This window comes from Sminthopsis crassicaudata, chromosome 6, assembly GCF_048593235.1.
Source record: "Sminthopsis crassicaudata isolate SCR6 chromosome 6, ASM4859323v1, whole genome shotgun sequence".
Classification (NCBI taxonomy): Eukaryota; Metazoa; Chordata; class Mammalia; order Dasyuromorphia; family Dasyuridae; genus Sminthopsis; species Sminthopsis crassicaudata.
Window position 1 is genome coordinate 180,620,142 of NC_133622.1, and position 27,847 is coordinate 180,647,988.

Sequence of the window (27,847 nt, forward strand, 5' to 3'; positions counted from 1 at the left end):
ATTTAGTATGGCATTCTTTCATCACCTACCCTCTCCTTCCTTTCCAATCTTATATCTCACTTCCCGACATGCCCTCTCCCAAGCAGGGCCTCCGACTTCCTGGAGGTTCCATGAATACAACCCTATATTTCTTCCTTTGGGCATTCTCTCTAGCTATCCCTGAAGCCCAGAATGCTCTCCTTCCTCCACTACTGACCTTTATTTCAATTCTACCTAAAGTCCCAACTGCTGCTGGAAGTCTCCCCCAACCCTTTCTGATTCTAGGGACTTCTTTCTGTTAATTGTCCCCGATTTATCTGGTCTGTAGCTTGCATATCCTAATTGTTGCTCTGTTATATGTGAGTACCTTGACTCGGGGCCAGGATTCTCCCTTTAGTGTATCCGCAGTGATCAGCCATGCATACAGTAAGTGCTTAATAAATGGAGATTGAATTTCTGCTTCTGGAAAGAAATATAAACTGGTGTTTTGTCATAAAGGCCCTTCACAAATTTATCATCCAAGTCTCCTGTATTGCTCTCCTTCTTTTATGGTCTATCCAAACTGGCCTTCTCACTGTTTCTCTTCCACAACCTCCCATCTCGTCTCCATGCCTTTGCCTTCTTTGTTCTGCTCGCCTGGGTTGCTCTTCTTGTTTACCTTTGCTTCATACCCTTGCCTTCATTCCTTATCTTCTTTTTTCAGTTTAAAAGATTCTCTTCACCTAACAGACTGGTGACCCTTCTAAACATTGATCTGTTACAATGATGACCTTAGTTTGGAGATTTCTGAGGTAGTCATAGGGTTACTTGAAAGGGAAAACTTTGGAGAAACTCAGTGAGGTGGAAGGTGAGCCTTGATCCTTAGTATATATGGCCTTAGGTTCTGCCAAGATAAAAAGGCTTCAGCTGGGGGCCGGCAGCAGAATGGCCATCTGGGTTAACAGAGCATCAGGAGGTCATCCAGGGAGCAGACCCAGTGTTTGGTCACTAACTGGTGGATGTCAGCTTTATGGGAGGTCTCTGGTGCAGGCTGAAAGCTTAACACTTTGATCAATGATTCCAATGAAGGCAGAGATGGATTTGCTAATCAGATTTGCTAATGACACAAACCTGGAAGGGATTATTAGCATGTTAGATATGAGAAGTAAAATCTCAAAAGACATCAACTGCCTAGGATGATGGATTAAATCTAATAAGATGAAATTTGATCAAGATAAATATAACATCCTAAATTTGCATTTACAAAATCAACTGCAGGATGGAGGCAGGATATGGCCAGGGAACAGTGTATCTGGGAATCTGTGGGGACTGTTGATTCGACATAAAGCAGCTATGCAAGGGAAAAAATGCAAGTATTTGGCCATTAAGCATGCTATGGAGGGGCAGCTAGATGGTACCATGGATAGAGCATCAGCTCTGAAGTCAGGAGGATCTGAGTTCAAATGTGGCCTCAGACACTTAACTTCCTAGCTGTGTGACCCTGGGCAAGTCACTTAACCTCAGTTATCTTGGGGTGAAAAAAAAAGTGCTATGGAATATTGGTTCCATTCACTGACCTGTGACTCATTCAAACTCTAGTGGATCATGTTCAAATCCAGATTCTTCATTTTAGGAATAATGCCGACAACCTTTAAAATGTCTAGAGGACAAAGGGTGGTCAGTATATGATAAGGGGTCTCAAGACTAGGCTATAATGAGAGTTAATTGGAAGATGGGGGGACATGGCTGTTATCTTTTTAAGTATGGAAAGACCTATCCCTGGAAGAAGAATTAACTTTGTTCTGCTTGGATGGGAAGCTTTGTCATTCAGGGGTTATAGCCTGAGCTTGTGAGGGAGACCTTGTGTATAAGTTTAAGCAATTTTATGGAGGGGAGAGTGGGACTCCATCATTTGGTGGCCATATGAAGAATGGGTATCCAGAAACTTGGGGTTGGTATGGTCCTGAATATGAAGTGGGAAGATCTCATCCTTTGACTACTGATGCTTCTCCCCATCTCCCTCAGTCAGCATTTACTTGAGAAATGACCCACCCTTCTTTCCTATATTTTCAAATATCTCAATTGAGACTAGATTCTCTTGGGAGAGGGGTATTGACTTTGCTGCTTAGCCTGAGGCTGGATGGTGGGGGCCAAGCCCTTTCTCTCATTGCATTCTTATCTCAGCCTGAGTCATTATTGCTGGGTACATGGAGTACACTGGGCAACGCTTGGGTTAAACTTGAGTAGGAGAGCTAGGACTTGTCTGATCCTTCTTGAGGAACATTAAATGTTCATATTGAGTCCAGCTTTTTCATTTTTCAAATGAGAAAACTTGAGTCACAAAGCAATTAAGTGACATGGCTGGTTTCCCACAGCTAGTAAATGTCTGAGGCAGGATTTGAATCTAAGTCTTCTTGATTCTAAGCCTGGTACTTAATCACTATGCTCCCTCATCTGATCAAACCCTAGAGGTGTTTATGTTGGACAGTAAGTCAGATACAGAGCATGGCATTTGGACTATTCCTTCAATTGGGGCAACATCTGTTAGTTGCAGGAGGAGGCAGCGGCTAGATTGTTTTAAATAAAAAACCCAAATTTCCATTTATGAGATGGTTTGGCTGTTTTTGTTTTTGTTTCCAACAGAAGAGCTCCACTAGTTTCCTGGTCCTCCTCTGGAATATTAAGGGCTAAATTGGCCCCTCCTTTGAAGAGAAGTGTTGGCTTTGAGGGAGTTTGGGATCAGTTGCTTCTGGGTCAGCTACCTGCAGGCTTGCCCATTATGTGTCGGTGGTCAACCTGGCCCTTGGTGGTCTGGTAGAGTCATTGCTGTAGGAGGTTCTTCCCAGAGCCCATGGCTACAAGCCACTACCTATTCCCCCCTCCAGTATTTCTCCCAGAGGGTTCCAGATTGTGATTGAGGACAGCAAAGCAGCTTTGCCCTGCAGAGCTAATGGTTCTTGCCATTGTCTCCTGGGACTGAGAGGTGAAGAAGGTGATATTGCCTTGTCCTAACTTTCAAGTTTCTCAATAGGAGGAAATTGAGTTTGGGAGAACCTCAGTGATTTCTCCAAGGCTTCAGGAAATAGTTAGGGACAGGATTTGAATCCAGATTCCCTTTACTTTTTACTTTTAGGTTTTTACTGCTAAGAAACAAAGGAAGATCAGCCCAGTTATGGAGATTAAACATTTTCTCTTTTCCCACAGGCTTCCACACAGAAATTGCCACCCGTGATAGACAGAAATGGGTCTAAGCATGACCCCTTGGGATTGAGTAAAATACCTGTTCCCAAAATGAAAGTGTGGCCTTCAGTTTCCTGTCGGAAGCGAAGCACCGAGCCCAGGAATTTCTACCCCGAGCAAGCTTTATCCTCCCAGAGAGCCAAGCGTGTCTCCAGTTCTGGTAAGAATCGGTGCCCCTGGGTGTCTGGGGCCATTGGTGACCTGAGGTGGCTCTGTGTCCAGTCTCAGCTGTTCTGGCAAACCTGGGAAATGCCAGCCAAGTCCTTTCTCTATTTTGGGCTACTACCTGGGATCTTGTCCATCTTTCTCCACTGTCACAGCCCCCCTGTAATTTCTTATCTTAGTATCTCTGTGAGAACTAAGTGGTTAAATCTTATGCCCAGGTCACATAGCCAAAATGCATCAGGGGTCTTGAACCCAGGACTTCCTGACTTCAAAGCCAGCCCTTATCTGTGGCTCCATATGGCCTCTCAAAAGCAAAGGCCTAGGCCTGATGATCTGACCCAGGTTCTTGGCTATTTCCTGGGATATGGCCCTTCCTTATGGCCTATTGGGGTGTGAATCAATGCCCAGGAAGACCCAGCCTTTCGAATCTGCTTGTTGGGGTACAACCCCTGGTTCTAGAATCCCGATTCAAATTGAAGATCTCTGAGGTCAGGTTCTGAGAACTACCTGCTAGGGGCCTGCCTGCCTCCCTTCTATATTGCTTTAGTATTAAAAGTCCAAGTAAGAAATGGGCAGTGATTGCAGAATAGCAGGTGCAGTGCCTGAGGCTATGCCAGTATCAAGCTTGACTACTTTTCCCATTTTATATAAACAGTAACAGAGGTCCCAAAGACAAGGAGAGACAGGGGTTAGTAGAAGGGGACTTTGGCAACTTTCTCTCTGAAGGTTACTTTCTCTGAATGATGAGAAAAACAAATATGATGAAAGAAGAAAATCAATCAAATCCCAGAGGCTTTTTTTCTTCTCTGCACCTCAAACTTATAAAAGTTCCCAGCCCTCCTAAGAGCTTCCATTGGAGAGGGTTTTAGCTTTTCCTGTAGCAAGGTTTATAAGGTCAACCAATCTCACTTGTAGGACGCCTCTCAGCCTACTTATCAGCATGATACCATGTTCATTCTAATCAGAGATCCAGGGTAATCCAGGACTATCTTTGTATATTCCTCATGAATAGCTGTAGTCACAATATTGCTTATTAATTAACCAACTAATTTAAAGTCTTTGCACCAGTTAATTATGTATTATTTAATAAACTTGGAAAAAACTCTCTTTTCCCATTAACATTAGAAAGCATATTTATCTATATAGCAAAACTCCTAATCTCCTGTGATTAATTTGACATTAAATTCACTGACTATATAATTTGACAGTGGGTGTGATCAATGGTAACACAAAGATATAAATGATTTACATTATTTAGTTACAGATAGAATATTAAGGCCGCCATTGCCTCTAGCTATCACTGCAAATGACTTCATCTTTCACTTCACTCAAAATACTAAAAACTATTTTCAAGAATCTTTTTTGTAAGATAAAGCCCTGAAGTCAGGAGGACCTGCCCCTAGAATCTTCCTTCTGAATTTCACTGACTTACTTCAGATAGTATTTCTTATATGCTCATCTAGGAGGGGCAGCTAGGTAGTACAGAGAATAGAACACCAGTCCTGAATCAGGAGGATGTGAGTTTAAATCCAACCTTAGATACTTACTAACTGTATGATCCTGTGCAAGATTTACTGCCTTAAAAAAATCATTAGGATGGTTTTAGTCAGAACCTTTGCCAGAATGGAGAGAGGCTGGTCACTAGAATTAAGAAAGCAGGGTCATTCAAGTATCCAGTAGGCACATACAAGAGGGCTTTTTTGGTGGGAAAGTGAAACCTAATGGACATTAGCTGGGTGGCCCTTCTCCTTCCCCTCCCCCTTCCTCTCTTCTCCCTTCCTCATCCTCCCCTTCTCCCCTTCCTCCTCACTCTTCTTGAGGAAGCTCCAAGGGAAGCAGCAGGAATTCTGCCAGCAGATTCTTCTCTTTCTATCAATTCCTTCATGGGACTGAACTGGACACCAGCCTTGAGCAGCTCGGCTTCTGTATATAAAGACTGGCTTCTCTGTCCAGAGGACAGAATGGGGAGGAGCCTGAGGGCCCTTTCAAAGCCTAGTTCGAAATCTGGCTTGTGTCTTGTCTTAGATGCCTTTAAAAATGTTCATGGCACCTTCGTGCTTGCCTCCGTCTCTTTCAGAGATAGTGCCACAGGAAATGCCTCAGTTAGCTCTGCAGAAGCTTGGCCAGTGTATTTATGTGTGCGTTTGGGAGGAGGGGTGTTGCATTTTTGTTTCTGGAAGCCTCATTTAGCTGTTTACAGGCCTAGTGCCCAAGGCTTCCTTCAGAGGAAGAGTGACTCCCATGAAGCTTTACTCCAGTGACAGGCTTTGTAGAGTAGTTGATAAGGATTTGGTTTCTAATCTCGGAGGATCTGAATTCAAATCCCGAGCAAGTTACTTAATCTTTCTTCAGTTTCCTTATCTGAAAAGTGAGGGAGGGGTTTAATTCAGTGGCCTCCAAGGTTATTTCTATAATCTGGTGGCCCTCCCAAGTATATGTCCTGGAGGGATGATGAGGGGTGATTCATATCGCCAATGTTTTCCTTCAAGGTTGGGAACCTCAGGAGGGCCCATAGGTCTGGTCTCCATGCTGTAGTGTTCTGTGGCTTGCAGGCTCTTTTATAGGCTCTTTTAATTCATAAAATGATCAGCTGTGGTAATGAGCCAGGTCAGACTATATCCTCTCCCCTCTCTGGGCCTCAGCATCTGTCTCCATAAAATCGGGCTCTATGGCATTAATCTTAGCACGGACCTGCCTCACTCAATTGTGAGAGAGCACTTTAGAAATGTGTAAAAGACTATATACATGAGAGAGAGAGGGAGAGAGGGAGAGAGAGAGAGAGAGAGAGAGAGAGAGAGAGAGAGAGAGAGAGAGAGAGAGAGAGAGAGAGAGAGTGTGTGTGTGTATGTGTGTGTGTGTGTGTGTGTGTGTGTGTGTGTGTGTGTGTGTGTGTGTGTGTAGGGATGGCTTTGACATATTTGGGTGGAGGCTGAAGGAACACTCAGCATGGATGATGGTCACGTAGTCCTTAGAGAAGTCCAGCTTTAAGCTTCTTTTAAGTCTCTACAGGAAGCTCTGAGGAATTGGGGGAGTGTTTATGTACCAATCAATTGGCCAGGATTCATTGACTGATCTGTAGCTAGGTGCTGGGCCTGGAGGCAGAAAGACCTAATTTTAAGTCCAGTCTCAAATGTGTGTGACCCTGGACTGACACCTGTCTACCTCAGTTTCCTCATCTGTAAAATGAAGTTAATAAGAGCTCTTTGGAGAATCAAATGAGTTATTTACAAAGTGACTTGTAAACCTTTGTAAAAGTTCTATATAAGTGCTATTACTGTTATTATTATTAATAGTAGTGACTACCTTGGGCTTAAGTACTTCTAGAAAAATGAAATTTAGGAATCTAGGGGCAGCTAGGTGGTGCAGTGGATAGAGCACCAGCCTTGAATTCAGGAGGACCCCTGTTCAAATCTGGTCTCAGACACTTAACACTTCCTAGCTGTGTGACCCTGGGCAAGTCACTTAACCCCAGCCTCAGGAAAAAAAAAGAAAGAAAGAAATTTAGGAATCTATGAGTAGACAGTAAGCCAGCGGTTCTCAAACTATGGCCCGCAGGCCAGATGCGGCTGAGGACGTTTCTGTGGCCCTCTGGGTTATGGCAAATGGGCTAAAGGGCGGAGACAGAGTGTGAGCTTTTGTTTTTACTATAGTCCGGCCTCCCACAGTCTGAGGGGCAGTGAACTGGCCCCTATTTAAAAAGTTTGAGGACCACTGTAGTAGGCAGTACTCCATTGTACTCAGTAGCTAGTACTTACAGTAGGCAGAACTCCACTTAAATGTACTGGGAGCAAGAGAAGAAGATAAGCATTCATTAAGTGCTTACTATGTTCCAGGCACTGTGCTTAGTGCCTTACAAATATGATCTCATTGGATCTCTGAATAGTAAGTGCTGTTTATTATCTCCATTTTATATATGATGAAATTAAGGAAGAGATTATGATCAATCCCAGAGTCACACAAATAAGTAAGTGACAGAGGCTGGATTTGAACTCATTTCTTTTTGACTTAAGACCCAATGTTTTATCCACTGTATCACCTAGGGAACTCACTCAGGGAATTGAAGGAAGCCTCGTGAAGTTGGCTTTAGAGCTGGATATATAAGCTCTTATAAATCCAGCAGACAAGAGGAGAAACTGAGTCCCAATAGTACAGTCGGGGGTCCTACAAGGCTGACTGACACCACTCATTCTGAGGGTTGAGAATCATCAGAGAGAGAAGAGACTTCCATGGCAACATGGTTTCGGATTGTCGGCATCCTTGAATGTCACATGGAAGAGTTTTATCTTGTCTTGGGAGACAGGAAGGATATTCATTGAGGGGTTTTGAGCAGAGAACGTGGCCAGGTAGAAGTGCTGGAGAGATTTTTGGTGTCATCTCAGCATTGGAATATGTGGTGTCTCCCTGTGTGAGACAGGCATTCTTTGGAAGTGGCCACCCTCAGGGAAAGGGCTGCTCTGGCTTGGCTCTTGGGTCCTGCTTGGACCCCAGAGGCTGGGAACTGATTGCTGCAGAGATTGTAAGACAGAAGCGGGTGGGCACACCAGTGTGTGGACTGTAGAGCAGAACAGGGAATGATGGGAAATGTGGGGTACAGCAGTGTCCTGATGGAACAGAGAGGGATCAGTAGGCACCCCAAAGCCTCCTACCTTCTTGGGCTGTGAGAGGAGTGGAAGGAATTGAGTCAGTAACTTAGAGAACTGGATCTGCCGTACCCTTTTTGAACTTGGGTATATTGCTTTCCATCTAAGCTTTGGTTTCTTTATCTATAAAATGGAAACACTCTTTCAGGACCTCCTTGACTGGGTTGTGATGGGAAAGCACATTGTAACTGTTAATCTCTGTAAGGAACAACATTGTAGCATGCCGTGGTAATGATCTGTCTATACCTGCTGGTGCCTAGAATAAACCTTTAGAATTCCCAGGACTGGGAACAAGATCCTTCTTCCCATGTAAGAGGAAAATACTTCTCTCATGGCTGGGTGGTTGTGAAGGAGTTGGGGGGCTAACCCTGCCTTAGGACAATGGGTGTTTCCAGGAGCTTATTGGCGGGACCTTGTTTGTTTTCCAGGTTCTCACAGTGCAGTTTCACTTATGTAGTAAATAGAGGTTTGTAGAAAGCAAGTTAACATGATCACACATATGTGAACTTTTATAGGTGGAGAATATAACACTTAATTGTTCACTAGCCAGAATTAATCATGCGCAACTAGGTGGTGCAGTGAGTCCAGTGTTGGGATCTGGAATCAGGAAGATTCCTCTCCCTGAGTTCAAATCTGTCCTCAGACACTTACTAGCTATGTGACCCTGGGCAAGTCACTTAATCTGTCTCAATTTCCTTATCTGTAAAATGAGCTGAAAAAGGAAATGGCAAACCACTCCAGTATCTATGCCAACAGAACTCCAAATGGGCTCATGAAGGGTCAGGCATGATTGAAAGTAACTAAACAAAATTAGAACTCAGTTTTTTTCCCCCAAATTTCTTTTTATTTATTTATTATTAAAGCTTTTTATTTACAAAGCATATGCATGGGTAGTTTTTCAACATTGCAAAACCTTCTGTAGAAACCCAATTCTAAGAGCTGCTGGATTTAGTGGAGCCATGGAAAGAACTCTGGATTTGGAGTCAGTTCAAATCTTAGTTCTACCACTGACTATGACCTTGACATTGACTTTGCTAAGGCTTTACTATTTTCTGGACATCTCAGGTCCCTCTTCTGCAAAATGGGGCAACTATAGTTGATCTCTGGGGTCCCTTCCAAGTCAACTCTGTTTCTACAAGCAGATAAAAAAGCATAATAGCCCGAATTCTTACCTTTCCAGAATAGCATACTTTTAGAAACCTTTCTTGAACTGCACAGCGTTTGTGGGTTTTCAGAGGCTGGAGTCTTCACCACTCTGCTATGTGACATGGGAAGAGATTATTTCTCTTCCATGGAAGTGGTCTGTTAGAACTTCAGGGGCAGGGCCTGGAGCTCTGATGCAAGAGAGCTAGGTGATGTGTGATGATTTGCCCAGAAAGCAGAGCTAGCATCAGGAGATGAGAGGGCTTGGAGAGGAACCAGGTTCAACATCGGGGCATCCTGGGGTGTTGCTGAGCAGAGAGAAATTCACTGAAGGCGGCCTTCCAAGGGAGCCCCATGGGAGAAAACAGAGATAAAGAGGCAAACTGTGGGCTGGGTTAGAGTGGGGAGGATGGATGGGAGGAGGAGATTGACTGAACGTGGATGGAGGGAGCGGCAGCCAAGACATCCTGCGGGTCTGAAATAGCCGGCTCTCTAGCCCGGCCTAAGAGGAGATGGCGGACCAGCTGGCCATTTCTTCCCTTCACCTGCCCCTGCACCAGGAGACTGTCTCCATGTACTCTTGTAAGTGATGCTATTTTGGGTCTTAATTAAATGCTTTTGTTTGGGTTTGAGCCTTGCATGATCAGGCAGAGGTGGCCGCTGGATGGGGGCTCCGGGCTTGATTTGCATAAATGGTGATTCTGCACAGCCACAGAACTGGGATATGAGCAGGGATAGCATCCACCTTAGGGAGGAGCAGCTGTGTCTCATCACAGTGAACTATGTGAGGCAAGTTAGAGAGATCTGCCTCTCCCCTAATGTTTGGAGAGCTCTGAGACTTTCTCTTTTTCTCTCCCAGACTATATCCTAGGTCATCCCAAACCTGCCTGCCTTTCCTAAAGAATGTAGGAGGCAGAAACCAAGCCCATGTTGCTGAGACTAGTGTGTATGTGTGTCTGTATGTCTGTATGTATGTGTGTGTGAGTGTATAAAAGCACTCAGTGAGTTCTTGGAATGGATGAATCATTAAATTTTAATGTAGAAAACAAGGGAGGGGCATTCAGGAGTGGTTTAGTTCTTGGCTTTAACTTCTAAGCTCAGTAACCATTGCCCAACTCCTTTTAAAGGCCCATAATATAAGGCCCTTACTCCAATATTAAGACCATTGTTAACTTAATTGAGATTTCTGACTAATTATAAAGACATTTTATTTTTAATTTGCTTATAGTTTCTCCTTTTCTTTGAAGAAAAAAAAAAACACCCAAAGAATAAAGTGGATTCTGAAATAGCTAATGGTTATGTTATGCAAAATAATGTAAATATAAAATATCTATTCCTGACCCAGTTAGGTTTTTCTTTCCTCTCTTGATTGTATTTTTAAAAAAATCTTAGGTAAACATGGGATCTTATGACTATAGGATTTGGAACTGGAAAAGAGCTTTAGAAATCACTTTGTATAAGCTCCCCATTTTACAGATGAGGATAAAGAGACCCAGAGAAAGAATAGTGACTTGTCTAAGAACAGAAAACTAAAAATGGCAGAGCCTACATTTGACCCCAGTCCTTTAACCACAGATCCAGACCTCTTTCCATAGAAAGGTAGAATTGAAGAATTTCAGGGATGGTGGTGTCCTCAGGAATCAGTGAATCCAATGTAAATAGCAATCTTCTAAGTGGCCATCTACTTGAAAAGTTTCAATGATGTTGAAAATACCTATCACTTAGTCCACAAGCATTTGTGGATAAAAAGAGGTCTTCATATCTCATACAAGTTACCAAATGCATATTAGACACAGAGGACAGTCTTAAACAAATGTGTATCAGCTCACCTCCCCTTCTCAAAAAAGAGACCTCAGTTTGAGCTTCTAATTGGGGCAACTTCTGGCATTATGGTTAAATCCTTTTTTCTAAAAGTGGTCCCTGAGGGTGCCATTTTGTGATTTAGCCTCCCTTTCCTGTTGGACCTGCACGTTCCAAACATTGACTTTGTTGCCCAGGGAGGGCCTCTCTAATAGAGGTGTCACAATATTCCCAAATGCCTGAACCAGATTTAAATGTAATTGAGAAATATGTAGCAAAATAAAACTACAACAAAATAGATATCAGTTTAAAACCAAGTCATTATGTGGCCTTAGGTACAGATTAGTTACCCCTATACTCTTGCTATTTAAGAATTGTTTGCATTATTCTTTCTTCCGTGAAACATACTTCATGTGTCAGGAAATGCACTTCAATTCATGAATTTTCCAATTTCGAAAGCCTTGAGTTTGGGGCTAAGTGAGCATGACTGCTTCTGCAAGAGATCTTTGTGTTGTGGTTGCTTCTTAGAGCTCCTGCCTCAGATAAGGAACATAGCAGAAAAGCAGGAGGTGGCTGTGATCTTGGGGTCCAGATCTCCCCTCTGAGGCCATTTGAGATGCTTTTTAGTTGTTTGTGATGTCCTTCTGCTACCCATCACCATTAATGATCCTTGCTTCTTTTGCCCCCATATAGGGCTTAGAGTCCACAAGCTCCCTGGGTAGGAAAGTGCAAATCCTTGTGGGAGAAAGCCACACTGACAGGTTCTGCTCAAGTCGAAGACCCAATGGGCATCTTCAGAATAGGCTAAGTGGATGGCTCTGTCTGTGGTTTTGTTGGTATGATTCTCATCTTGCTTGACCTCAGTTTCCAAGAATTACTTATTAAGCCCCTCTCAGTGTATGGTCCATGCCATGCCCTTGTTGGCTAATGGCTATGACCATACCATGTAAGAGGTGGAGTAGATAGAGGTTAAGGGGGAAGGAAGACTAACCCTCTAACCAGGGGCCAGGGGAGTGGGTGGAAGTCGGGCCTGGTGAGATAAGGACCAACAGTGGGGCAGTGTGGTTTGTGCGTGCGGAGACAAAGTGATGAACGCTCCTCCGAGGATGCAGGCAGCTTCCCTGACTTGTTGAGCCTTGCCACCCTGGGGAGGCAGCTCTGCTCTCCCAGGCCTACCTAACAGGTTGGGGAAAGAGGGTGATGACTCATGGAGAAGGTGGTTTAGATAACTGTCACTTGGTTAGCTATACCCGCCAGAAAGCGTGGATTCTGCACCTGGCATGTGGAGTAGATCAGGTAATAATTAGTGAGGGATGACTGTGCTGGGCATTGGGGGACCATTTTATATGGGACACGAACCCTGTCCTCAAGGAACACATATTCATTCTAGTTGGGGGAATAAGACGGAGACCTATAAAAGGCTAAGAAGGAATCAAAACTAACAATGATGTTGAAATGAAGGGAGATAGGAAGGTACTGAAGGACTTGTTCCAGCCTGGGAATGCCTGGGGTGCTGAGGTTTGTTTGTGTTGTACATTGGTGCAGTTATAGTTTGTGCCTGAGTGTAGCAGGCTACACGCCCAGGCCGGCTCTGAGAAAGATTCAGCGGGGGTCTCCTCCTTGGCCAGGGCTGCCGTGCATGTGGAGCAGGGTAGTTTGGGGCAGAGGAGGCTCCCCTGCCATTGTTGACCCCCTGTTCCCACCAGATCCTATCATTGTGGTGCTGTCCCATCTCCAGCCCAGTCCAGAGGATGCATTGACAGACTTTCATTTAGCTCCTTAACAGTTTTGTGAAAGGTAGGCTTGATGACCAGCAAGGGTGGGAAGAGGAATCTACTGGCAGTCTAGGAAGAAGTAGGAGGAAAGAATGAGGGGGGAGCACTGGGAGGTGATCCCTAAAAGCGGAGAGAGTTGGACTGAAGAAGTAAAGTGAGGCAGCCTGCATTCTGACCTCGATCTGTCCTTTAAACAAAACAGGGATTGACCCAGTGGAATAAATCTGTTTACCCAGTTGTGTGATAGACAGAGAATCCCATTTTGGGGACCGAAAGATGGGCGGTATATTTGTCAGCCCACTCCGGGCCCCATCCCATACGTGGGAGCCACTGTTAGAAACTGGCTAATTTCTGTGCCTGCTCGGGACTGTCCCTAAAACAGGAGTCTGCCTGCTGCTGGGGACAGCCTCTGGCTGTGCAGATTGGGAGATTCTGAAGAAGGGGAGTGTAGCGGACCTTTTGCCTTTCTTGTTTCAGTTACACAGATTCAGCAGAGCTGCTGTTTGCTGACATTGGGGGCTTGTAGCTGATTTCTTGGTAGAGATTGACAATGTCTCCTCTTGAAAGATTGCTAGCCCATCCTTGATGTCTAGAAGCAACTCTAGGAAATGACAAATCAATCATCTTTGCTCCTGGCTTCCTTCTCCCCCACAGACCCTGCCTCTGGCTTCCCTCCTCCCTCTAGACCCTGCCTCTTCCCCTCCTTTAATCCCCTCATCCTCCCGATGCCCTCCATGCCAGAGTTACCATCTTCAAGGAGGAGGAATAGATGGAGAGCACAGAGAGTGCTTGGGAGGTGGCACTAGGAGGCTTGCTCATGACTAAGGCTCAGAATGGCCCAGTGTGAGGTGTGGGGAGGGAGCTGGGGTTATCTAAAAAGGGGAATGTCACATAGGTGAGCATTACTTTCAGCTGAGAATCAGACATGAAATCGGACCCAAAGGCCACTGAGCAGGTAGCCAGTGTTACTGGGCACAGTAGGCCAGATGAGTGACACTTAATGGTCTAGTGCCCCCTGGTGGTAGGACCCCAGCCCCACCCAGCATTGATATCTACTTGTCTTCAATCCCTTCAGGACAGATGCTGTTTATTATGTAGAGCGTGAAAGCTGTGGGAATCAGCTTTGTGAGGGAGAGGAAATAAATGGTTGGTAATTGGGGAAAATGTTTTTAAAAATCCATTTAAACTTCCACAGTATCTGTGGTAGCCATGTAAGCCTTGCCTTGTTCCAGGATCCCAGCCTTAGAGCTAGGACGGAACATGGGGCCCCTTAATTTACAACATAGGAGACTGAGGCTCAGGGAAGACATTGGACAGGCTCATTTGGCCAATACTGTTCTTTGTGGCTCCTGAAATAGCAGTGGAAGGCCTGCATCCTCTGTCCTTTCACTTCCCTTCCAGCCTTCCTTCCCAAATGTCTTTACCAGTTCATTTTAGATATAACTTTGTTCTGAAGGAACTTTATGATTCAGTCAGAGCTCGGGTAAGCAAGGAACACTTGGACTTACAACTTGAGACTCTGAAAGTCTCTTCTCTGTGAGCCTCAATTTCCCCTTCTGCATATTTAGGGGCGTGATCTAAATGGCAGCTCTAGCCCTAAGGTCCTATGATGCCAAGGGAGTTTAAGCTTAAAAAGCCCATGGCCCTTCCTAGCAGCCTTTACTTGGATTTGTGAAACATTTTTAATATTCTCTAAATGATAGATATTCTTATTTTTCTGGCCTTCATAAATGCATTTTCTTTTGGAGAAAAATGCATACAATTTCTTTTTTTTTTTTTTAATTTACATGTCTTTATATGTTTATTTTTTAATTAAAGCCTTTCATTTTCAAAATATATACATAGATCATTTTCAACATTCACCTTTAACAAAACCTTGTGTTCCAATTTTTCCCCTCTTTTTCCCCACCTCTCCCCCCCAGATGGCAAATAATCTAATATATGTTAAACATGTACAGTTATTCTATACATATTTCCACAAATATCATGCTGTACAAAAAAAAAAAATGAGAAAGAAAACAAAATACGAGCAAACAACAAAAAGAGTGAGAATATTATGTTGTGAACTACACTCAGTTCCCACAGCCCTCTTTCTGGATGTAGATGGCTCTCTTCATCACAAGATCATTGGAAGTGGCCTGAATCATCTCATTGTTGATGAGAGCCACATCCATCAGAATTGATCATTATATCATCTTGTTGCCGGGCACACAATTTCTAAGACACAAATATTGAAAAAATATTTGCCTTTCAGTAGGAAGATCTAACATTGCTTCCAAGACCATTATCATGTATCCTTCTAGAATATGGGAGGGTGAGCACCCGTTTAGGGGAGTATGACATCCTGTGGTGAAGGAATTTTTAAAAGGTACTGGGATGTGAACAGGAAAATTTATTTATCATTTCTGTAGCAAAGAGAACATTCTCTAGCTGGGGGTGTAAACAAGACCAGGAATATAATAAGATAAATGCTTATGTCCTATGTTTAGAGTAATCTGAATCAGCTCTATTAAGTGGACTGTGCACCCTGTGAAATGACTGAACACACACACACACACACACATACACACACACACACACACACACACACACACACACACACACTTACACACTTTATGGAACTTCTTAAAGCCCAATCACTATATGTTAGAAATTGGAATCCTGGTTCTTCTGCTAGAAGGCTGGCTCTCCAGCCTCTGTATCAGATTGCCTCAAAAATCATTGATGTTTAACTTAACATTTTTTAATTGTTTGTTCTGAATTTAGTAAGTGTTACCCTCCCCAAAAAAACTACACATCCAAACTAGACAGAAAAAAAGCATTAGATGTGACCCCATGACTATTATGTTTAAGTTGCTTTTCCTAAAGCTTCCCTGTTAGTGCTTCCCCTTAAACTTCTTTCTGTCCCACTCTGTAAATTTTAAAGTTGTTTCAATGACCCTTTTTATTTCTTCTTTTTTGCAACAATAAAAACCATCCAGTTTTTATGACTTAATAATAGCCATTACATTAATCGGTCAACAAGCATTTTTCAAGTGTCTCTTATATGCTAGGCACTGTGCTAAACAATAAGGATAACAAAGAAAAGCATGTTTATCCATTATCAGATCTTTATCAAAGATACTTTCTGCAAACAATTCTTCCCGTTAACATTTCATTGCCAATTTTGACAGTACTGGTTTTATCATGCATAACTAGTTCAATTTTATATAATCAAAATTATCCATTATATCTTCTGTGATTTCCTTCGTCCCTTATTTGGTCATAAACACTCCCATTTTCATTGACCCAAAAAGTATTTTCTCTTCCATTCATTTCATTTTTCTTATGCTGTGACCTTTTCTATCTAGGCTATGTGTCCATTTGAAGCTTATTGTGACATATGATGTGAAGTTTGATATTTACCTATTTTCTGCCAGGCTGTTTCCCAGTTTTTGCTGAATAGTGAATCCTAATAGCTAAAGTCTTTGGGTTTATCCAACCCTGGGCTATTATTCTCATTTGACTTCTCTGTTTTTTGCACCTAATATATTTCATTGATTGTTAAGGCAATTTCAAATAAGCTTGATTACAACTCTTTCATATAGTTTTGAGATCTGGTACTACTAGATACCCTTTCTTGCCATTTCCCTCTGTTATTTCCTTTACAAACTTTGATATTTGAATCTAAAGATGAGTTTCTTGTTTTTCCCTAACTCTAAAGTAATTCATTAATCAGCATATTTATTTTTAGGGAGCATTTAGATAGTTTTGGCATTTTAGGTAGTACTGGCATTTTTATTATGTTGTCACAGCCCAACCATGTTCAATTAATATCAGTCTACCTATTTAGGTCTGTCTTTATTTGGAAAGTGTTTTATAGTCATATTTACATATTTTCTGGATATGTCTTGATAGGTGGATTCTTAGGTATTTTCTACATTCTTTACTTGTTTTGAAGTTTCTTTTTCTATTTCTTCCTGTTGGGTTTTGCTAATAATACTTAGAAAGACCGGTGATTTGCATGAAGTTATTTTATATCCTTCTGCTTTGCTGAAGTTATTGTTTTGTCTAGTTTGTGCCTGCTGGTTTTAGTTATGTATTACTTCACATATTAAAGAAACACTCCACACTTTTGTATTTTTTAGTAACAGAAATGGTGTTGCACGTGGGTCAAAGCTTTGTTTACTTGTGTGCATCTGTTATGTTACCCCCTCTTCTTTCTTCCATAAGGTTAAAGTATTTTGAAAGAATCATGTGACTTTGATTGTATTATTAATATGATCTATTATGTTCATAGTTTTCCTAATACTGAACTGACTTTGCCTTCCTGGCGTGAATCAATCCTGGGTGGGGAAATGAAGATGGAAATAACAAGTCTTTGTGGAGAGGATGGGAGGGGGTGAGAGAGAGAGGGAGGTATACAAGGAAATTAGGTATACAGCAGGAAAGGCTTTGTTCATCTAGGCTACCTGATCTGTGTTTGAAGGATGCTGGGGATAATATGCTAGACAGGCTTCAGGAGGGATGCTTGGGGAGTAGAACCTTGAAGAAAAAAAAAATTTTTTTTTTTTTTGAGGCTGGGGTTAAGTGACTTACCCAGGGTCACACAGCTAGGAAGTGTTAAGTGTCTGAGGCCAGATTTGAACTCGGGTCCTCCTGAATTCAGGGCTGGTGCTCTATCCACTGCACCCCCTAGCCGCCCCTACCTTGAAGAAAATTCTGGTGCATTGGGGAAAACCTGCTGATTGCATTGCATTTGAGCGATCCCTAGAGAGATCTCATTTGAATGAAATGTTCCTAGCATAGAGTCTCTGTGTCTTAGATCTTTTTGGGGACTTGTACAGAGAAGGTATCTAAGAAATTATTAATATGATCTATTATGTTCATAATTTTCCCAATACTGAAGTTGAGTGAGATTTAATTTGCCCTCTCTTCCCCTAGAGATAGTAGTCTTAGAACTGAAACCCTAAGGCTGTGTATGGATTTCTATTCAAGGGGCACATTGGGAATTTTTACATCAGGTAGCAAAAGGAGCCCTATATACAGAAGGGGTTAAAATGGATTATCATTAAGTTTTTCTCCTTAAGGATATTTCTCCTGGGGTGTAGTTGACTCTATGGTGGTATAAGCTATGATATAGGATGAATTACCTATCGTATTCGTGTATTTGTGTGTGTGACTTGAATAAGACAAACCTTGTTATGCTAAGGCGACTTGACATGCAGGACTTGTGCTGTGTGTGCTGTCTTTGGGCCCCCCCTCCCAGATCCTCCCCCCTCCCTATTCCTCCAGGCTGCATCAGTTAGAGGCTGACGGGCACTTTGACATCAGGGGCCAGGCTCCGGCCGTGGACGAGGTATTTGGGAGCCAGCCTTTCTCATGGAGAAGCTGACAGCCATGTTGACTCTGCCATTCTCTCTCCGTGCCGTAACCGGAGCTCCAAAGGAGGTTGTAAGATGCTTTGTGTTCATCGGTGCCTCTCACCAAAGGGGTTTCCCCCAGAGCCCTCCGAAGCGGCGGCTGTGGAGATGCCCTCCAGAGGCAGGCTCGGCATCCCCGTCCCCGATCCTGTCCTCTGCCTCCTCACTGTTTGATCTTGCATACCTTGGAGCAAGCTGACAGATGTGCCCCCCCTCCTAATTCAGTCAGAGCGAGCAGGAGGAGTGGGAGCGAGTGAACATGGCTGCAGCTCACCAGGCTTGAGCTAGCTCCGAGCCTTTTAAATGACCGGACCCGGAGGATTTCGAAGCTGCACAGAAACGGAGGTTTCTTCCCAAGTTTTCATCAATTCCACCCTGACCCCTCCGGCCGAGTCTCAGCGACACTATGATATCACCTTACTGACCTTGCTGGTGGTGGGCTCCTACAGCCTTTGTTTGGCGCCTTTGTTAGCCGCCTTTACGGGAAGAAGAAGTAGGTCACTGACTTGTGCTTTGATTTTCCATTCGTCCTGTTTTGTCCTGGGCTGGTGCGTTTTCTGAGAGTGTTCTAAGGGTTAAGGCAGTGTGGTGCTCGGAGGGAGCTGGGGGTGCGGTCCAGGTGAGGTGAAGATAGCTCCTGAACGCTTTTGGGAGGGAGGTATTGCTGGGAAGTTTGAGGTGGGCATCTTGGCATGGGCAGGGCTGGTTGGGAAGGAGAGCTTTAGAGTCTGGTCATGCATTCCGTGGAATTCCCCATAAACCTGGGCCACCTCCCCAGAGGGGTGTCAGATGGGCTTTAAATCCCCAGGGGAAAAGAGAAGATGGAAAAATAAATAAGTTTTGTGTGTGATTATATTGGGGGAGAGAGAAGAGGGCTTACTATTAGAAATAAGTTGGCTTTCTGTCTATGTGTATGTGTGTGTGTCTGAGAGGGAGGGAGGGAGCCAGACAGAGGGAGGGAAGGAAGAAAAGAAGGGGAGAGAGAGGGAGATGGAGATGGATACCCCAAGTTATACTTTCTCCTCATGGCTGGGATGATAAAAGATAAAACTGGGACATTTCTGCTCCCTCCAAGAAAGGTCGTGCTGAGGGAGAATTCTCTGTTTCTGGAGTGGCTGAAAGCTCCGTGAGCAGAGGAGGGGCTGGGGGCTTCTTGCCGAGTCAGCTCATTCCTTTGTTGTGTGGGCCCCTTCGCTGCAGCCTTCAGGACTGGGTCAGGGAAAGCTAGCCAGCGGACTAGTGTAGAACAGCAGCAGCCTGGATGCTCAGGCTGGGAGGGCTTGAGAGCAAGTGAGGAGGGGGGAGGGGGGGTCAGGCAATAGCGGGAGCTTTTTTCCCCTCAGCTGGCACAGGTACTTGGGCTGCCTGGATTTCCCACTTTGGGACTGGATGGTGCCAGGTGTCTGTGTCTGGGTGTGCAAATGGTCAAATACAGGAATAAAAAAAATCCTTGAGATCAACTCCAAACTGAAGAGACACACGGAAGGCTGACTCTAGAAGGATTGGTACTGAGGGGATGTTTGCTTAATGGATTCCATTTTTGCTTATATGAATTCCATTCTGTGTGTGTGTGTGTGTGTGTGTGTGTGAGATATCAGACAGTCAGATTTTCTCAGTGTTACTCAGACCCACTGGAGATTTTTGGAAAATGAGACATCCAAGGCCCTCTTTGGGTTCAGAAAGCCTTCATTGCCCAATCTGCTTGCAGATTTCTTGGGTTTTAAATAATATGCTTTTCAATTATTCCAAAAAATGTGCTGCTAGGTCATCTGATGTTACCATCACATGTTTAGAAAAAGGATTTGGAAATATTCAGAGAATTATTAGAATGATCATTACTAGTCTGAGTGTGATTTTTAAGATTCACACACCACTTTACCTAATAGTGTTATCACTTGATATCTTCCTGTGAGGAAGATGCCAGAGATACTCATCCCCATTTTACAGATGGGAAAACTGAGGCTTGTGGTCCTTACATGTGGAAAGATGTAATCAGGAAATACTGATCCCCAAGTCTTATCAGAGTTCCTTGGCCCCCAGCAAGCATGAAAGGTTGTCCCTGTGGGACAGGTTTATCCAGAGTTGATTTCCTCATTTCTTCCTTTTTTCAATTCCTTTTTGTAAGGCACACCCAGCATCCAGAGCTGGATTTGAACTCGGAACTTCCTGTTTGTAGGCTGAATGCGCTTGCAACAACACCATCCAGCTGCTTTTAAGAAAAATGATAGCTCTGATTCTAGGCGGGATCTCAGAAAATATTGGGGCTAAATTCTGGTTTTATAGCTTTTTATAGCTAAGAGAGTTGAGAAGTTTCTTTGGGGTTGCCCAGGTAGGCTAGGTTTTAAAGGTAGGATTTGAACCCAGGGCCTTGGACTGCAGAGCCAGGACAGTTCTCTTAAACTTTCTTCTGTGATCATGCCTTGTGTCCATCCCTGGCCCATGTTGTAACAAAGGAAGGCCCCTGAGGAGAGCCCTCATCTCATCTGCCATGCTCACCTGTTTGCCAGGTGCCTGCACTGGCCACCCTTAAGTCCTGAGCGCTGGCCTTCTGTTCCTTATCCTGCTTCATTACCACATACGCTTCCTTCCTTTGTCTCAATCTGTTACTCAAAGCTCAGGGGCTGCCCTCTCCCGTAAAGGAACTCGAGTCCAAAGTAAAACTGGAAGAACTTGACCCCCAAAAGAGAGAATCAGAACTTTTCCCCCTCGGGGTCATTGGCCCCACATTCCTAGGGAGCATTTATATTAAATTGAGGGATAGCTCATGTTAGTATCTTCTTCTCAAGGGAGGAATACTGTCCCTTCTGGGTAGCTGCTCAGGGGTGGAGATGAAAGATTTATTTCCTTCCTCACTCACTAAGCATCCTAAGTGCTCCTGGGTAGACACTTAAGTGCGTAACACTTTGTGGGGTTACTGAATGGATGGGAACGCTCTTGCACACACGTCTGGGTAGCCACAAGTCCAGAGCTCCTGGAAAGCCTGCTCAGGGCTTGGACACTGGCTCCTTAGCTGCACTCCTCCCAAACATTTCCCTCAAGGGCAGCCTGGTGCTTAAAATCCAAATTCAGCTCTACCTAGGCAAGGTGCCCCCTGTAGCTGCTGGGACTAAGGGAGAGAGGGGTGGGAGAAGTCTCCATCCCTTTGCCAGAAGGCTGAGGGAGAGCTAGCACCAATTGTGACCCTGGAAGCTTCCTCCTTCTGTGGCTCCAGTCATAGCAGCGTTCAAGCATCATCCAAAAGTCTCGTGCCCTGGAGCTTCCCCCAGAGCTGTAGTATCCATGTCTAGCTCTATGGGAAACAATCCAACCCAGCCCTGTTACCCTAACACTCACATCTTCCCATGCTTCTCGGAGTTCCTTGATAGTCATTTCTTACAAAATAGCAACATCCCATTGTGTTCACTTACAGAAGCCTGGTCATGCTTTTCCAAGTCAGTGGGCATTCATGTTGCATTTTTGTTATTCTCAATTCTACTGATAGGAATATGCACAGAAACCTTCCTGTCTCTGATCTCCTTGTACCCTAAGACCAGTAGTGGGACACAACTGTTTTATTTATTTAATGTTAGGTAGTCGGGGTTATGTGTCTCACCCAGCTTAAGTATCTCACAGTTAGTAAATGCCAAATGTCTGAGGCTAGATTTGAATTTCTGTCTCCAAGGTGGGCGCTCTATTCATTGCTCTCCACCTAGCTGCCCCAATTGTTTTTTAATAATAGCTTTTTAGGGGGCAGCTAGGCCACGCAAGTGGATAGAGCACCAGCCCTGAATTCAGGAGGACCCGAGTTCAAATCTGGTCTCAGACACTTAACATTTCCTAGCTGTGTGACCCTGGGCAAGTCACTTAACCCCAGCCTGGGGGGGGGGGAAAGCTTTTTATTTTAATTGTTTTTTTTTTAAATAATATCTTTTTATTTTCAAAATATATGCAAAGATAGTTTTCAACAGTTACCTTTGCAAAACCTTAGGTTCCATATTTTTCTCTCTCTCCTTTTCCTCTCCCTCTTCCCTAGAAGCAAGTAATCCAATTATGTACAATTCTTCCATACACATTTCCACATTTATCATGTTATATAAGAAAAATCAGATCAAAAAGGGAAAAAGATAAGAAAAAAAAGCAAGCAAATAACCAAAAAAAGTGAAAATACAGTGTTCCCATAGTCCTCTTTCTAGATGCAGATGGCTCTCTCCATTCGAAGTCTATTGGAATAATACAAGTATTTTAAGAGATGAACCCAGCCTTGAGCTGGGCAGTGAGAGATACTCAGAAAGATGAGGCTCAGTCCTGCCCACAGGAGTTTGCTGTCTTGTTGGGAGGAGAAGATAGCAGATAGCCATGTGTTCCGATAGAATGGAATTCCTGCCAACAGTAGACTGAATTCAGAGGACATGAAGAACATACTTTTAGCTTAGCAAGTTTTCAGGGATAGATTGGAGTTGACCTTGACTAGTCACTAGGATTTCAGTAGGTATAGGAGGTTATGATTCAAGGGGAATATAGCCCTTGGGAATGGACTGATCAAAAGCATATTAAGTTCTCCTTGTATCAGCTGGGACCTATCAGATTCACTGACCATGGGACCTTCTCTAAGTTATAACCTTCATAGACTATGCTCCTCTCTAGGATTTCCGTTGGGGATATAGTCCATTTACCAAGGTCTGCTTGGTACAGAATTGCATCTACTGGCATATAGTGCCTACTATGTGCCAGAGATTGGCACTGAATTTGCTTCCTGCTTCTCTCAAAAGCTTCGACTTCTTCCCAGTCTTCTACTAGCATCCAGATCAGTAGTAAGATGTCAGCTATGGGACCAAGTTTTATTTAACCTGGCATAAAAGCCAGAATGGGCCTAGACCCAAGCCCCTTAATAAAGAGGTCCTCCTTTGTAGTGTTCTTGCTTTCATTCTATTTAAAAATTTTAAAAAAATAACAACTTTTAATTTTCAAAATACATGTAAAGATTTTGTTTTCTTTCTCATTTTTTTTCCCTTTTTGATCTGATTTTTCTTGTGCAGCATGATAATTGTGAAAATATGTGTAGAAAAATTGCACATGTTTAACATTTATTGTATTACTGAGTCTAGGGGAGGGGAGAGGAGAAAATATGTTTGAAAGGTTTTGAAAGAATGAATGTTGAAAATTATTTGTGCATATGTTTTGAAAATAAAAGGCTTTGATTAAAAAAGGAAGAAAAATAAAAATGCATGCAGATAGTCTTCAACATTCACCCCTGCAAACCCTGTGTTCCATGTTTTTCTCCCTCTCTTCCCTCCCACTTCCTCCTCTAGATGGCAAGTAATCCAATCTATGTTAAACATGTGCAATTCTTCTATACATGTTTCTACATTTATTTATCATGCTGTACAAGAAAAATCAGATCAAAAAGGGAAAAAAAAATGAGAAAGAAAAAGAAGCAAGCAAACAACTAAAAAGGTGAAAATACTCTGTTGTGATCCACATTCAGTCCCACAGTGCTCCCTCTGGGTGCAGATGGCTCTCTCCATCACAAGGCCATTGGAATTTTGCCTTCATTCTAGACTATATACCTTGAATATGTAGATAGATAAAGAGATACTGCTTTGTGAGATACTGCTCAGACCTTGTGTTTCAGGACTGGAGCTTTGGTATTGCTCATGGCCACCAGGTGGTACCATGGACAGGGCGTTAGATTTGGAATTGAGAAGTTCAAATCTAGCTGTAGGTATTAGCTGCGTGAACTTGGGCACAGCCTCTGTTCACCTCAGTTTGTTCATCTGACATTTGAAGGCTGATAGTAGGCCCTGCTTCTCAGGGTTGTTGTGAGGATGAAATGAGTGCTCGTGCTCACTATATAAATGCTACTGTTGTTGCTCTTGTTACTTAGTATTTTTACTCTCATCACTACAAGGTGTGGAGGTCTGAGTGGGCTTGGGCAGCTTCTTGCCTTCTCTCTCACATGGGTGCAAAGATCTCAGGGATACCCAAGTCCCTCTCCAGGTGCGGGTGCGGGTCTTACCGTTTGTTTGGGGATTGGTTTGTCTAAAAAGACTTTCTCATTGCTAGAGTCCAAGTTCTCTGCCTGGCCCTGGGAGAACTCACCAAGCTCTCAGGGGACTCTCCAGCCTCTACTTTCTGCTCTGCTCAATCCCTCCTTCTGTACTGACCTCTCCTCACGGTGGGCTTCCACTTCAAGGTCAAGCTCCTTTACTAGGAGCACAAGCTCTGCTGGACACTGAGTATATGAGGGTGATGACAGAAAAGTTCTTCCCTCAGGAAGCGTCAACTCTACAGCCTATAATGAGTGTTTTATAGGGAATGAGTCACCCGGCTCTGAAAAAAAAAATACTTTTTAGTATTCAAACAATCAAGAATTTAAAGCTGGAGAGAACCTAATAAGTCCGGACTCCTTGTTGTACAGATAAGGAAAGTGAGGCAAGGAGCTGGTTGAGGGACTTGCTAGCAAATGTTCGAGGAGGGATTTGTTGGTGAGAGCGAGGGGCTGCCTTGGCCAACACTGGGTGCAGGAAGAGATCAGAAATGGTAGAAATCAGCTGAGGGGGCAGCAGGTGGGGCTGTTGGGCCTATAGTCTTATTCGCATGATGAACTGACTGCCCTGGCTATTCTGTGGCAGCACCTGAACCCAAGACTCCATGGCTGGCCCCTCCCCACTGTCCTGAGACCTGCTCTCCATTTCTAGACGTGCCTCCATCCCTCAGGTGAGCTCTGCTCTCCATTTCTAGACGTGCCTCCGTCCCTCAGGTGAGCTCTGCTCACTCACTGCCTCCCAACCCCCCCCTCCCCTCAGCATCCTAAGTTCTCTCTTCTCTCATAAAAATGTAAGCTCCTTGAGGAAAAAGATAATCTCGTTCTCTTTCTGTGCTTGATATGGCACCTGGCACCTTGTAAGTGGGCAATAAATGTATTCTCTGTGTGTGTGTGTGTATGTATCTCATCTCTGTCTCTGTGTCTCTCTGTCTCTCTTCCTCTGTCTTCTCTGTCTCTCTCGTCTCTGTGTCTCTGTCTCTATCTCTTTCTGTCTCTCTCTGTCTCTGTTTCTATCTCTCTGAATCTCTGTCTCTCTGTGTCTCTCTCCTCTCTCTCTCTCTCTCTCTGTCTCTCTCTCTCTCTCTGTCTCTCTGTCTCTCTCTGTCTCTCTCTGTCTCTCTCTCTGTCTCTCTCTCTGTCTCTCTCTGTCTCTCTCTCTCTCTCTCTCTCTCTCTCTCTCTCTCTCTCTCTCTCTCTCTCTCTCTCTCTCTCTCTCTCTCTCTGTCTCTCTCTCTGTGTCTGTCTCTCTCTCTGCCTGTCTCTCAGTCTCCCTGGCCAGGTCTACTCTCACTAGGCTAGTTTAGATAATAACAGAGCCGCCTTCTCTGGACAGTAGGGAATGAGGGAGGGTACCTAAGCAGTCTTGGGAGCTTTAGAGATAAGTTGTCACTTACCACTCCACTGTTTCTGAAGTTTTTATACATGTGCTCTGACTGATTTCAGTTGTGTGCCCAGCTCTGGGGATGCAGAGATCAAGAATGAAGCATCTCTGCCTCCAAGGAGTCAATTTATAATGCAATTTATTATTAGTTTGATAGTTTAAAAATATACATACAGGTTTTTAATATTAATTTTTATAATAAACAAAAAATACTTTTTCTTTCTCCTTCCTCCCTTATTGAAAAAAAGTGTGCCCTGTGGGTGGGTTCCACCTAGTTGTTCCTATTGGTTATAAGCGGTCTTTCTCGGCCCTTCTCCCAGCCCTCCCTGGGGTAGATGACTTGACTCCTGGCTTGCTGTAGCCTTGGAGTTAACCCAGATTCAGTCTCGATGCAGCCCCTGGCTATGTGACAGTGTTCATGGCCCTTAATGTTTGCCTGCCTCAATGATCCTCCCGTAAAATTCTGGCACTGTGAGGCTCTCAGATAAGAGAAGGAGCTTGCAGAGTGATTTCTAGCCCTGAAAGGGCTGTACAATGATCACTTCTTACTTGTTATGACTGAAGTCTGTGATCGTTTCACTCGGTGGGAGAGGCTCTGGGTCCAAGGCTTGTGGTGGGTGTGACACTGCAGGGGGGAACGGGGTGCTGTCCTGCAGAAGCCCCCCTTCTCCTGCCTTAGCCTCAAGGAGCTGAGCTGGGAACAGAACAAGGCTCCTTGTTCTTTTGCCCCCCTGATTAGCTGATTAGCTGATCTGCTGATCTGTTCTAATTAGATTAGCTGGGGGGCCCCATCCCTTCATCCCACCCAAGAGGAAGCAGCCGATCACAGAGGAGCAGGGGCTTCCCATGGTCACACAGCAGAACAGCATCAACCTAGCACCAGGAAACAGGCTTCCTGACTCCCCCTGACTCTTGATGGCAGGCCAGGGATTTCCATCTCCAAGGCCTCAGGCTGGAGAACTTGCCCTACTTTCTGTTGGCTTCTCTTGCTTGGTTCAGTGCCCTTGGGTGGCTACGGCTTCCAGGGATGGAGGGTCACTTACATTTAGCGTCTGATGGGAGGTGGCGTGGAAAATATCTCCATCTGTTACAATGGGAAATGTTCTCTATTTCTCACTCCAATAAATGTTACTCTTTTCTTTTACTTTTAAATGATTACTTTGATTTTAAAAAATACTCCTTCCCCATAATTAGATCAAATGAGATAAAAGATTTGATTGAAATTTATAGCATGAGCCTGTTATGACTGCATATGATGCTCTCCATTATACCTGTAATATACTGAAGGTTTACCAGAAGGCAGGATACATTTGTATAGCTGTAGTTATACATATACACGTGTTTATGTATACACATATATGTATATAGGTACCCACGTGTATATGTGTGTATCAGTCTGCTTCTTTACTCTGTACCACTTGGCATTTCTCTTCATTTTGAAGTCGATAAGACTTCAGGGCATGTACATCAGAGCTGCCTTGTGGCCAGGAGGATTGGGGTCCGGCTGGGTCCCATGCTGGCCGTGTGACTGTGGGCAAGTACTTTAATCACTTGGGGCCATGGGCTGGTTCCTAAGATTTAATGAGCTAGAGGAGGTGCAGACGGAGGAGCTTCTCCTCCGGGATCTCTATGACAATATGAAGACTGGTCCAGCCTCCAGCCTTCTCTCTGTGAACCAGAAAACTGACCTGAGAAGAAGGGAAGGATGGGGGCCAGAGAAGTTGAAGTCCCATTTTCTTGACCTCTCTTTTGAGGAGAGATGTCGCCACAACAGCGTTCCCTCCCAACAGCTGGCCAGCAGGGTCAGGAGTGACTGTGAGGGAAGGGGAAGGAAGGTGTTTTTGCCTTTTCTCACTAGGAGTTGGAAATCATCAATTTAGGCTGGGGCGAGAAATCATGGCTCTATAGGAAGATGCTCGGCTTCCCTGAGGCTGTGGGCCTGGCTCCCTGGACCCCTGTGCCAACCATCCCGACCCATCTGCTCCCAGGATGTTGGACTTGGTGCCGACAGTGGGGAGATAACCGGCCCCCCAAAGGTGGTTCCAAGGCTGTTTTCAGAGAGAATAGGGCCAGGTGCCAGGATCAGAGGACTTTCTGTGTATCCAGCATGTACGAACCCCATTTTTAAAGGACTTTGGGGTCTGCAAAATACCTCTGTAAGACAGATTTTGTCAGTAACAGGGAGGTAGCTGGTGGCGCAGTGGAGAGAACACCAGGGTCAGGAAGATCAAAATCAAAATCAAATTCAGCCTTAGAATAATTGGATGACAATTTCTGTCAGCCTCAATTTCTCAGCTATAAAACAATTACAACACCTG

At 44.1% G+C, this 27,847-nt stretch overlaps 1 protein-coding gene across 11 annotated transcripts in view; it reads left to right on the top strand.

Moving 5' to 3' along the window:
- The window catches only part of MTUS1 (microtubule associated scaffold protein 1), a 125,579-nt gene that overhangs the window by 43,190 nt on the left and 54,542 nt on the right, over window positions 1–27,847 (top strand). For 9 of the 11 annotated variants that reach the window (XM_074273883.1, XM_074273884.1, XM_074273886.1 and 6 more), the window contains one exon: window positions 3,163–3,358. In XM_074273883.1, the coding sequence (XP_074129984.1) occupies window positions 3,163–3,358 (196 nt within the window). Of the gene's footprint in view, window positions 1–3,162; window positions 3,359–9,535; window positions 9,729–18,026; window positions 18,617–27,847 lie in introns of those variants that run through there. The other 2 variants (XM_074273894.1, XM_074273893.1) reach the window with 2 other exon arrangements.